The sequence below is a fragment of the Phascolarctos cinereus genome, unplaced genomic scaffold (assembly GCF_003287225.1).
Source record: "Phascolarctos cinereus isolate Bilbo 61053 unplaced genomic scaffold, phaCin_HiC Scaffold_4;HRSCAF=312, whole genome shotgun sequence".
NCBI lineage: Eukaryota > Metazoa > Chordata > Mammalia > Diprotodontia > Phascolarctidae > Phascolarctos > Phascolarctos cinereus.
The window spans coordinates 696,126,689-696,139,097 of NW_027555847.1; the positions used below are offsets into that span (position 1 = coordinate 696,126,689).

The following is a 12,409-nucleotide window of genomic DNA, read 5'->3' on the forward strand; positions in this document are numbered from 1 at the left end:
TCCAGAAGGAGGCTGGAGGCAGCTTGCTGGGCTGGGCCAGCCCTGGCATGAGGCCAGCTGAGCCACACCAAGAAATTCCAGAGGTGATCCCCTTGTACTGGCTCCCAGCATGCAGTTGGTCTATGTTTGGGTCCCAGCTCTCTGTGAGCAGTCATGGTGACTACTTAGGGACTCCCAACCAGCTGGCTCCCACATTCCATAGTATTTAAACCAACTCCTCCTGGCCTGGTGTGGAGGCCAAGCCCCACATTCTTCATGCCCTCTGCAAAGCCTTGGTGAGAGGCATCTGTTCCTTCTCAGCCTCTTTCACTTCCCACTTAATATAGATGTCCTCCAAGATCTGTCCTGGTTCCTCATATCTGCCTCTCTCTCTCTCTCCTCTCTCTCTCTTTCCTCTCTCTCTCTCATTCTTTCTCTCTCTCTCTCTCTCTCTCTCTCTCTCTCTCTCTCTCTTCTCTCTCATTCCCTCTCTCTCTCTCTCTCTCTCTATATATATATATGTATTATATATGTATATATGTGTGTGTGTGTATACTATTTCACATGGTTCTCTCATCTTTGATCTCTTTGGTAATGATCCCCAGGTCTCTATATCCAGCCCTCTTCTCTCTTCTGAGCTCCAAGTCCTACATTGCCAACTGCCCCCCTTCCTTTTTTTTTGGAGGCATTTGGGGTTAAATGACTTATCCAGCATCACACAGCTAGCGGCTGAGGCCAGATTTGAACTCAGTCCCTCCTAACTCCAGGGTTGGTGCCCTATCCACTATGCCACCTCGCTTTCGCTGCCTCTCAGACATCTTGGATGTCCTATAGACATCTTGACTCGATACATCCAAAACAGAACTCATTTCCTCCCCCCCCCACCAACCCTTCACTCTTCCAAACTTCCTTTTTACTATTGAGGGCATGACCATCCTCTCAGGCACCTGGCCTCACAATCTTGCTGTCGTCTTTGACTCCTCACCTTCACTCATCCCACACATACAATCCTAATAACAGTCATAGCTAACATTTGTATAACACGTACTATTGGCCAGGCACCGTACTACGCACTTTATAAGTATTATTTAATTTTGTCCTTACAACAAACCTGGGAGGTAGATGCTGTTGCTATCCTCATTTTACAAATGAAGAAACTGAGGCAGGTAGGTGAAGTGACTTGCAAAGAGTCAAGTGTCTGAGGCCAGATTTGAACTCAGGTTTTCCTGACTCTAGGTCTGGCATTCCCTCCGTTGCACCACCTAGCTGCCCAATATAGTAGGTGATACATAAATGTTGTTATACAAAATTATATAAAATATATTTTATATATTACATAAAGCTATTATTATTGTTGTTATTTTTTTTTTATTCCATCACTGTCCCTTTAGTCTGACCCATACCCCAATTTCCATGACAGCATATTGAATTGAGTGGTCATTCTCTGCTCGGAGACCTCAGAGGCAGGGAAGTCCACCCCCTCTCAGGGAAACCTATCCCACTTTAGGGCTGCTTGGATTAAGAAATTTTCCTCTACATCTAGCCTCAGTTGGAGTCCTTGCACTTCTCTCTCCCTCCCCTCCACCCCACATTGCTCCTGGTTTCTCCCTCCGGGGCCAAACAGGGTAAGTTTTATCCGCTCTCCATACGACAGCCCTGCAGAGTTGAAGAACCCACCTGTCAGCACCATGCCTCGCCCAGAGGAAGCTAGTCAGCCTGTTGGCTAATAGGCATTTATTAAGCACCTACTGTGTACTGTGCTCTGTGCTAAATGCTGGGCATACATGGCCTTGCCCTCGAGGAGCTTACAGTCTAATGGGGTAGAGCACTTAAGGAATACTTCGCTGCCTTGCCTGGGAGTCCTCTCCTCTATGCTCAACTTCCTCAGTTTCCCCAGCTATTCTTCATATAAAAAAAAAAGGACTTAGCTTAGCAAGTTCCTTCTTAAATTGTAGTGCCCAGAGCTGAACACGGTTCTCCAGATGAGGTCTGACCGTGGCAACAGTGCAGTGGGACTCTCATCTCCTTATTCCTGGAAGGCCCTTATTGTGACCCAAGAGCCTACATCAAGCTGCCAGCTTGTAGAGCTTGTGGGACACTTAAGACCCCGAGAGCTTCTACAGAACAGTGAGAGTTGAATGAGATTGTCTCTGTGGCCAGATGTAAGGAGTTCTGTGATTTCAAAACTTCTGGGGGTGGAAATGCTGGGCCATGTTCTTTGTAAACTGTCTGGAGGACACTAAAGGGTTCTCTCTCGATAGGCGCTAAACTGGAAATCCCAAAGACCTGGGTTTGAAGTACACTTCCCAGTGCTTACTGGAGGTGGGCATATCATTACCATTAAAATGGGGTTGCCATGCCAACCTTACAGGGTTGTTGTGTCTGAGGCCCACACAAGATAATGTATGTAGAGGGGGCAGCTAGGTGGCTCAGTGGATAGAGCTCCAGCTTTGGAGTTAGGAAGACATGAGTTCAAATCCAGCCTCAGACACTTATTAGCTGTGTGACCCTGGGCAAGTCACTTCACCCTGTTTGTCTCCGTTTCCTCTACTGTAAAATGAGCTGGAAAAGGAAATGGCAAACCATTCCAGTATCTTTGCCAAGAAGACACCAAAAGGGGTCCCCAAAGGTTGGACACAACTTGCCAGTGAGACTTTAATGGGATTTAGAGAGGAGCATTCTTGGGCTAAGTCACTGGCTGCCTTGTCCTTTATGTTCAGTTTTTATGGACTATTGTGTAGGTAGATCAAATAAATGCTCTGTGTAGCATCCTCAACAGGCCTGCACTGCCTCCAGAATTCGTGTCTTTAAGAGTGCCTCCTAACCAGGCATCTTGCTTCTTCCTCTGTAACCCTGCTGTGTTCTTGAACCCCTGCCCTTCATCTTGACCTGCTGGGAGTAGCTTACCAGTCTCTAGGGCTTTGAAGGGTTCTGGGGCACTTTGTAGCCTCCCAACAGCCCTGCTTGGTACATGGCATCCATCCCTCACTCTGCTCTTGCCCAAGACAGGGGACTCTGGGAAGGGACTTTGCCTCCTCTCCCTGGCACAGACAGTCCCTTTTGTACACACGAGACCCTCTGGTCCATTAGAGGTCCGTGACCTGCAAGGCTGCTGCTATCATGGCCAGGCCCCTCAGATGTGACAAACTTACCCACCCTGAGCTCATCTCCATCATGTAGCAGTTTGTGACGTGGTGTGATCACTGAGGGCACTGGCACAGAGCAGTAATCACCCATCGCCAGGAGGTGACCAGGTTCAGCACTGACAAGAGGGAAGGTGAAACTCAGGCTACAGATGTTGAAGGCTACCTGGGGAGGCAGGATGATTAAGTAGAAAGAGTAACTAACTCATATTTGTGTTCCCAGCACTCGGCCCGGTGCCTGCCACATTAATCAATGCTTGTGGGGGCAGCTGGGTGGCTCAGTGGAGAGAGCACCAGCCCTGGAGTCAGCAGGACCTGAGTTCAAATCCACATAATATTCACTAGCCATGTGACTTTGGGCAAGTCACTTAATCCCAATTGCTTCACAAAAGAAAGAAAGAGAGAGAGAGAGAGAGAGAGAAATCAATGCTTGTTGACTTTTCTTGACTCTAGAAGTCTCAAGTCCTGGGTTCGAATCTTGGACCTTCAGTTATACTTTTTTTAAAAGGTAGTTGGGGTCAAGTTACTTACCCAGGGTCACTTATAGCTAGTAAGTGTCTGGGGCTGGATTTGAACTCAGGCCCTCCTAACTCCAGGGCTGGTGCACTATCCATTGTGCCACCTAGCTGCCCCCGCTTACCCTCTTTAACCCTGGCCAATTCACTTCCTCTCTTCAGGCCTCAGTTTCCTCATCTTAAAATGAGGCATTAGTTCCAAATTTGCAGTCTGTGATTCTTAGATGAGTCTCTTGATCCCCCAAGGCCTCTCCATGGTTAAATGAGGAGTTGGTCCTTGTGACTTCGAAGATGTTTCCCAGCTCTGAATCCTGTGATCTGTGCTTGGGGGGACTCATCCTCAAAGCGGTCAGCCCCCATCACCACAGGCACCGCTCTGATGGATTTCACTGTCCTCTGCTCTGTAACATCCACAGCCAGGCACAGCACTAATGTGTGGCATCAGGTTTGATGAGCACTCCACTTCAGAGCCCCACTCAACTTCCCTGTGTGAGCAGCGCCTGGGAACTCGGGCTTGCCTCTACCAGGATGCAGTGGCCACTTACAGGCCTCTTGAGGCCTGCCAAGTGCTTTCTGGTCGCTGGGAGCCCCTTAACTCCCGCCTGCCTGCCAGAGAGAAGGACCTGGGCTCTGGGAATGAGTCACATGTTAACGCATACCTGTGTGTCTTTGCAGAAAAAGAGCCGTGAGGAGACGTGTGGTGAAGGCAGCGGGGTAGAGATCCTGGAGAACCGGCCGTACACCGACGGGCCGGGGGGTGCTGGCCAGTACACACACAAGGTGTACCATATTGGCATGCACATCCCCAGCTGGTTCCGCTCTATCCTGCCCAAGGCAGCCTTGCGGGTGGAAGAGGAATCCTGGAATGCTTACCCCTACACCAGGACGAGGTGCGTGCACATAGGGCTAGAGGGCAGAAGTCACCCTTCACACCCACCCTCCATTCACACATCAGTAACCAGCCCCTGGTTTGTCAAACCAGTGACGGCCGCCATATTGCAGAGTTGTCTACCGACCTCAAAATGGTCTGTGAACTCCACCAGTATCAATCAACTAACATTTTGGGGGCAGCGAGGTGGCACAGTGGATAGAGCACCGGCCCTGAAGTCAGGAGGACTGAGTTCAAATTTGGCCTCAGACCAAACACAGTCACTTAATCCCAAATGCCTAAAAAACAAACAAACAAATAAATAAATAAAACAACTAACATTTCTCAAGCACTTGCAATGCTAGGCATTGCACTACATGCAAAATGATATTGTGGGGTGTGGGAAAGAGATTACCGTATAGAGGCAGGGGAGTTATTGAATAGACTTTCTAACCTTGGATACTGAAGATCCCACTGGCCCGGGAAGAATCAGTCACAGAATTTTAGATCCTGAGGGGGCAGCTAGATGGTACAGTGGATGAAGCACCAGCCCTGAAGTTAAGAGGACATGAGTTCAAATCTAGCCTCAGACATTTACTAGCTGTGTGACCCTGGGCAAGTCACCTAGCTCTGATTGCCTCCCAAAAAAAATTAGATCCTGAAGAGCCCTTAGCACAGGGAATGTTAGAGCTGAGAAGAGCCTTGGAGCACAGAATATGGCACCTGGGTGATACACTGGAACTCCAGAATGTCAGAACTGGGAAGGCCCACAGAGGGAAAAAGGAGGGACGTTTTGCTTCTACCTCAGTCCCTGCAGTGCCCTGTGCCTCCATTTTTATCTTATCTCTCATCTTATCTTATCTTAGGGACTTTGTGTTTCAGACACTGGTGGAGTGACCTACCTCTTTTTTTTGTTTTGTTTTATTTTGTTTTGTTTTTTGCTAGGCAGTGGGGTTCAGTGACTTCCCCAGGGTCACACAGCTAGTAAGTGTCAAGTGTCTGAGGCCAGATTTGAACTCAGATCCTCCTGACTCCAGGGCCAGGGCTTTATCCACTGCACCACCTAGCTACCCCGTGACCCACCTCTTTCCAGTGACCTTTCTTTACTAGGACTGGGACCCAGAGAGATATTAAGAAATCCCATGGAGTGAACTTTTGTGCCTCCAGGTCCATAAACAGCCAACTTTCCACCGTAAAGAGGGCATGTTTGTGCCAAGTGCTTTACGATGCTAGCTGCTTATGATTATTATTTATTGACAGGTTCTAAGGTCCCCATGCATCCCTAAATCTATGATCCAGTGACCTCCTTGCTCTCAGCACTTTCATGTGGCACGGGAGCCTCTTCCCTCCATCCCCTCAGGCGCCAACCTTTCATTAACTCTGTTATACCACACTTTGCCTGCCAGATGGATTTGTAGATAGCCCAAGAAACCTTGGGGTCAGTAGGGCCCTAAGGAAGAGGAGGGATTCTGGTTCAGAGAAGCCTCTCCCCAGGACTAGGACCCACCCTACCCTCTGCTGGCTCCACCATTCACACTGACCTTGTGTCTAGAAGAGGAGGGTGAAGGAGGATGGGGGTCCATTGCTAGATTTTAGCTCAACATTCTGTGTCCCTGGGAGCGGGGGCTCCCTCAGATCTGCAGGAACCCCCACCTCCCCCATACTCTGGTCTGTGTTATGGGCCCATCCTCTCACAGTCCTTCCTCCAGAGAGTCAGGAGCCATCCCTGCTGATTCCCCTCACTCGTGGTTCAGAGCCTTCACACCGGGAGACTCACTTCTGCTGTTGTCTTCTCCTCCCCCACAGGTATACGTGCCCTTTTGTGGAGAAGTTCTCCATTGATATTGAAACTTTTTATAAACCCGACGCAGGAGACAGTGCCAACGTGTTCAGCCTCTCTCCTATGGAAAAGAGACAGACCATACTGGGTAACTATTTCCTGCCAGGTCCTAGACACCCTCCCCTGCCTCCCCTACCCACCTACTCCCCCTGACACAAGCAACCAAAGAAGTCTGGTGAGTGAAGGAGGTCCAGGCTGCCAGGCAGGGGTCTCTCTCCAGCTAAATATGTTCCTGATGCTACAAAACTCTTCTGAATGGGGTTTTTTAGTTAACTTTTGGCCTGTGTGGTAGTAATAATAATAGTAGTAAGTAGTGAGTAGTGATAGTAGCAGTAGTAGTAGTAGTAGTAGTGGTGGTGGTGGTGGTGGTGGTGGTGGTGGTGGTAGTGGTGGTAGTAGTGGTGATAGTAGTAATGGTAGTAGTAGTAATAATTCCCATTTATATAATGCTTTAAGATTTATACAGTGTTTTCCCTAAATTATCTTGATACTCACAACTTTGTGAGTATTATTAGCTCTGTTTGCAGATGAGAAAACTAAAGCCAGAGGGATGATGTGATTTGCCCAGGGTCTCACTGTTAGCAAATATTTGAAGGCACAATTTGAACTCAGTTCTTCCCGACCATTTAACTGCCTCTAAGGACAGTGGCAAGAGCAGTAGGAGTGGAATTAGTTAACTCGGGCTTCAGAAACTGCCTACTCCCTGCGTAACCTGGGTCAGATCACCTCTCTGGGCCTCAGTTTCCTGATCTGAAAAATGAGAAAGTTGCCCTGTGTGACCTCTGGGGTCCCTCCCAACTCTAAATCTCTGATAGCACAATCTGAAAGTCCCTGTGTGGGCCTGTTTCCTCATCTGTAAAATGAAGGGGTGTGGCTAGATGGCCTTTGAGGTCCCTCACAAGCTTAGATCTTGGACCCCAGAATCTCCATGCCGTGGGACTCGGCTGCAAGATGAGCTCATGCCAACTTGGACTGAATGGATGGAATTGCCTTGGAGACCCTGGGGAGGTGACAATCCCACAATGCTCTTTCCAGAATCCTGTGTGCTAGGCACCATATGTTTGGTGGGGACACTGATAGAACTGTAGGGCCTCCAGAGTATTCCCAAAGAGCAGAAGAGGAAAAATTCAGGAAGAGGAAATCTATTCTCAGTTTGCCATGCCTAGAGAAAGCCTAAGCTAGTTTCCTAAATCCCAGAAGCCCAGGTTTCACTACCTTTCACCCAGTAACAGCTGTTTGCTTTCAAACTAAACAGGTTCCTTATCATACCACCTAAAGTCCCTTTCCAGAGATATTTGGCAGAGAGGCAGCATGGGAGGAAAGAGGAAAAATGCCCTGGATTTGGAAAAGAGAAAGCCTGGATTCAAATCTTGGCTTTGTCACTGTGTGGCCTTGGGCAAACCACTTCACCTCCATGCCTCTCTCAAACTCGGGAGCTGGATCAGACTCTAAACCTGTACCTCCTCATTGATCTCTGTGGCTTTCTCCCCTTGCCCTGTGCACAGCCTGGCTCCCTAAGGAAGCAGGGTCTGTAATCAGAGCTCTGGACATGCAGGCTCCCAGGCCAGGCACTGTCTTATTTCCTGAGCTCCGCTAGAAAAGATGTTCCCAGCACAGTGGACAGAGCACCGGCCCTGGCGTCAGGAGGACCTGAGTTCAAATCCGGATTCAAACACATAACACTTTATAGCTGTGTGACCCTGGGCAAGTCACTTAACCCCATTGCCTAGGCCTAAAAAAAGGAAAGAAAAGGATGTTCCCACCTACCCAAAAGGTTCTCTCAAGTTGGGCAAGGGAAGTGAAGGCTGCAGGTTAGTGTATTAATAGTAATGATAACTGACGTCTCCGTAGGCCTTTAAAGTTGGCTGAGTGGCAGCTTGTTTGAGCCTCATAACAACATTACTGTTCTGTCATTCGGGGGTTTTCTTGGCAGAGACACTGGAGTGGTTTGCCATTTCCTTCTCCAGCTCATTTTACAGATGAGGAAACTGAGGCAAACAGGATTTGCCCAGGGTCACAGCTCTGAAAATGTCTGAGGCAAGATTTGAACTCAGGAAGATGAGGAAACTGAGGCAAATAGGGTTAAGTAACTTGTCCAGAGTCACACACCTAGTAAGTGAGGCTGTCTTTGAACTCAGGTCTTCCTGACTTCAGGCCCAGTGTTCTGTCTGCTGAAACATCTGCCTGCCCGCACAACAACATTGCCAAGTAGCTTTTACAGTTGCTATCATCCCATTGTGCAAATGAGAAAAATGGAGGCTCAGAGCTATTGATTTATTTACCCAGAGCTAGTCAGTATCACAGACAGGATTCAAACCCAGGTCTCTTTGACATTAACTCAGGACGCGCTATCCACTACACCATGTTGCCCCCTCTTGACTGGGCTGTTTACTGTCTGTCCCCTCCCTCAATAACACTGTAAACTGGTGAAATTTGTCTTTGATTATCTTCCTGCCCTGGCTCTCAAACCCCTGTCCTACATTCCATTCTGGTGGGATGGGCCTGTGGCCTATATGTGTCTAACCCCACGGCACCCAGAAAGTGTGGGTGTCTGTCTGGCTGGCTAACAGGGTCCTTTCCTAATTCACTATATTTGTTAAGCATCTGCTGCAAGGCAGTCATCGGGGAAAGAGACAAGGAGGAGAGAAACTGACAAGTGAGGAAATGCCCTCTACCACTGTAAATAGTAATAATAATAATAATAATAGCCAACCATGCTTTTTTGACTTTTATAATTCTTGATTTTTTTGGTTCCTATTTTCCTTTGTAACATGGCTAATATGGAAATGTTCTGCATGACTGCACATATATAATCTGTATCAAATTGCTTGGCTTCTCAAGAAGAGGAGAGAGAGGGAGGGAGCGAATTAGGAAGTCAAAATTTTATTTTAAATTTTATTAATCTATTTTGATTTATCAACAAGCACTTCCATACGCTTTTGGGTTGAAAATTTTTCTCTCCCTCCCTCCCTCCCCCCCACCCTCCCCCAGACGGTACACAATCTGATATAGGCTTTACATTTACATACCCATGAAACATATTTTCACATTAGTGAAGTTGTAAGTAAAAATCAAAACCAATAGGAGGAACCATCAGAAAGAGGAAACAAAACTCAATGGAAGGTAAAAATAAGTGATAGCGATTCGGGAAGTCAAAATTTTTTTAAAAAGGAACGTTAAAATTTTTTTGTTTACATGTCATTGAGGAAAAAATAAAATAAAAATTAAATGTAAAAAAAAAATAGCTAACATTTACATAGCGCTTACTATGTGCCAGGCACTGCGTTAAGCACTTTCCAATTACTATTTCATTTGCTCCTTACAACAACCTTGTGGGGTAGGTGCTATTATTATGATGCCCATTTTACAGAGGAGGAAACTGAGGCAAACAGGGTGAAGTGACTTGCCCAGGGTCACACAGCTAGTAAGTGTCTGAGGCAGGATTTGAACCCCGACTCCACTTTATCCACTGGGCCACCCAGCTTCCCCAAAAAGGAAACAGCCAGGCCCCTCAAGGAGTTTACATTCTGCTGGAAAGGGGTCCAACGTGGATGCACCTAAGTACGTACAGAGCAAAAAGTGTGACTTACAGATAGCAAGAATGCCAGCTAGTGAATAAGGGAGGATTTGAATCTAGAGCTCCCAGAGTCTCATCTGCTAGTCTGTGCTGGCCCATTGCTGCATGGCCCCTGACCTGCGCTTTGACAGGAAGTAGGAATTCGAAAGCTCCCATGTGTGTAGGGCTTTAAGCATGACAAAAAGGCATCCCAGCAGTCCTATGGGGCAAATGCTATGATTAGCCCCGTTTCATAGATGAGGAAACTGAGGCTCAGAGAGATTAGTGACTTACCTAGATTTGAGCCCAGGTCTGTCCAAGTCCAGGCTTTGGTTTACTTTGTCCAGCTTGGAAGAAGTGCTTTCCGGATATGAGGGCACCACCTGCACAAAGGCACAGAGGTGGGAGATGGGGAACATTTCCAAGACCATTTCTCTTAAATATGTGTGTTCTTCCTCCACAACCCTGAGTTTTGGCTTGCTACAGAAGGAAAATCTATAATGCAAAGAGCACTGACTAGACTAGACTAGAAGTCAGAAATCCTGGGTTCGAGGTCTGGCTGGGCCACTAATGAACTGCGTGAGTCATCTGCTGTCTGAGCCATAGCTACCCCTCCATAAAATAACAGGTTGGACTGGCTGATCACTGAGGGCCCTTGCACCAGGCTCGAGGGCCTCCTGGCAGAGACACAATGCCCAGCCCTCTTCTTGGCCTTTAGGAGCAATGGGATGGGCCTGTCTCCTCCCCTGCTGGAAGGACGGCTCCGTGGAGTCTCCGGGTGACGCCCTGGCCAGCATGCCTGGGATTCTTCCGGCGACATTTCCCTCAAAGAGCCGGGCTTCCTCTGTCCAGTGCCCCCTGCCCACCCTGTACCAGGGCACTTTGTGTCTACGCAGGGAGGCTCCCCGTCTACTCCCTCTGCGGGCTCCCGCGGTGGGCAGTGAGTGTTCAGAGGTTCTGAGCCGTGCCAGGAGATAGCAGGAAAGGAGCTGCCTGAACCCTCCCAAGAAGCAGGGAACATCCCTCTTGGCTGCAAGCCCTCCGCCATTCGGAGAGCCTACTGAGATGTCTCTGGTTTAGAAGCAGTGAGACCCAGGGAGGAAGAGCAAAGAGATGGTCCGGAGTCAAAGAATTAGGAAGTGGCAGGGAGTTGAGACTGTTGTCTTAGCAAGTGGAGAGATGATTTTTCAGAGGACCTTCTGAAAAGGAGTGGGATCAGAAAAGAAAAGTGGGGGGCAGCTAGGTGGTATAGTGGATAGAGCACCGGCCCTGGAGTCAGGAGAACCTGAGTTCAAATCCAACCTCAGACACTTGACACTTACCAGCTATGTGACCTTGGGCAAGTCATTTAACCCCGAACAAAAGAAAAAAAACAGAAAAGAAAAGTGGGGGCCGTATAGTGGAATGAAGGACTTGGCCAAGATGGGCTTCTGACGTCCCTTTCAGCTGCAGATTTGTTCAGCTGGGTAAAAAGTATGGAGGGGGGGCAACTAGGTGGTGCAGTGGATAGAGCATTGGCCCTGGAGTCAGGAGGACCTGAGTTCAAATCCGGCCTCAGACACATAACACCCACTACCTATGTGACCCTGGGCAAGTCACTTAACCCCACTGCTTTGCCAAAAAAAAAAAAAAAGGAAAAAAAAAAGTATGGAATGATGGCTCCTGCAGAGTGCCTAGCACCTCACCTTGCAAGTGCCTGATCAGGGTGTATTGTCCACCTGTCTGAAAAGGGGCACTCCTGACTGTGCCAGGAGCTCATCTGATGTGACCTCACTTCCCTGGGCCTCAGTTTCCTCATCTGCAAATTGAGAGGAGCGGATTGGGTGATTTCTCAGGTCCCTCCTCGATTTAAATCCCGTGATCCTCCCCAGCCAAGGGATATAGGGAAATAGATGCTATCAGCCAACAAGTGTTTGTTTATTCTGTGATAGTGCCTGCCCTCAGTGAGCTCTAGTGGGGCAATATATTGTGTGTAATAAGAAGGAAGGAAGGAAGGAAGGAAGGAAGGGAGGGAGGGAGGAAGGGAGGGAGGAAGGGAGGCAGGGAGGGAGGGAGGAAGGAAGGAAGGGAGGAAGGAAGGAAGGGGAGGAAGGAAGGAAGGGAGGAGGAAGGAAGGGAGGGAGGAAGGGGGGAGGGAGGAAGGAAGGAAGGGAGGAAGGGAGGAAGGAAGGAGGGAGGGAGGGAGGGAGGGAGGGGGGGGAGGGAGGGAGGAGGAGGGGGGAGGAGGGAGGGAGGAAGGAAGGAAGGAAGGAAGGAAGGAAGGAAGGAAGGAAGGAAGGAAGGAAAGGAAGGAAGGAAGGAAGGGAGGGAGGAGGGGGAGGGAGGGAGGGAGGAGGGAAAGGAAGGAGGGAGGGAGGAGGAAGGAAGGAAGAGGGAGGGAGGAAGGGAGGAAGGAAGGGAAGGGAGGAGGGAGGGAGGGAGGAGGGAGGAGGGAGAGAAGGAAGGAAGGGAGGAGGGAGGAAGGAAGGAAGGAAGGAAGAAGGAAGGAAGGAAGGAAGGAAGGAAGGA

The 12,409-nt window shown here is 48.8% G+C and overlaps 1 protein-coding gene across 1 annotated transcript in view; it reads left to right on the forward strand.

Moving 5' to 3' along the window:
• The window catches only part of PITPNM2 (phosphatidylinositol transfer protein membrane associated 2), a 159,623-nt gene that overhangs the window by 77,732 nt on the left and 69,482 nt on the right, over positions 1-12,409 (forward strand). Inside the window, 2 exon segments of the mRNA XM_078154267.1 lie at positions 4,313-4,527; positions 6,312-6,433. Coding sequence (XP_078010393.1) covers positions 4,313-4,527; positions 6,312-6,433 — 337 coding nt within the window.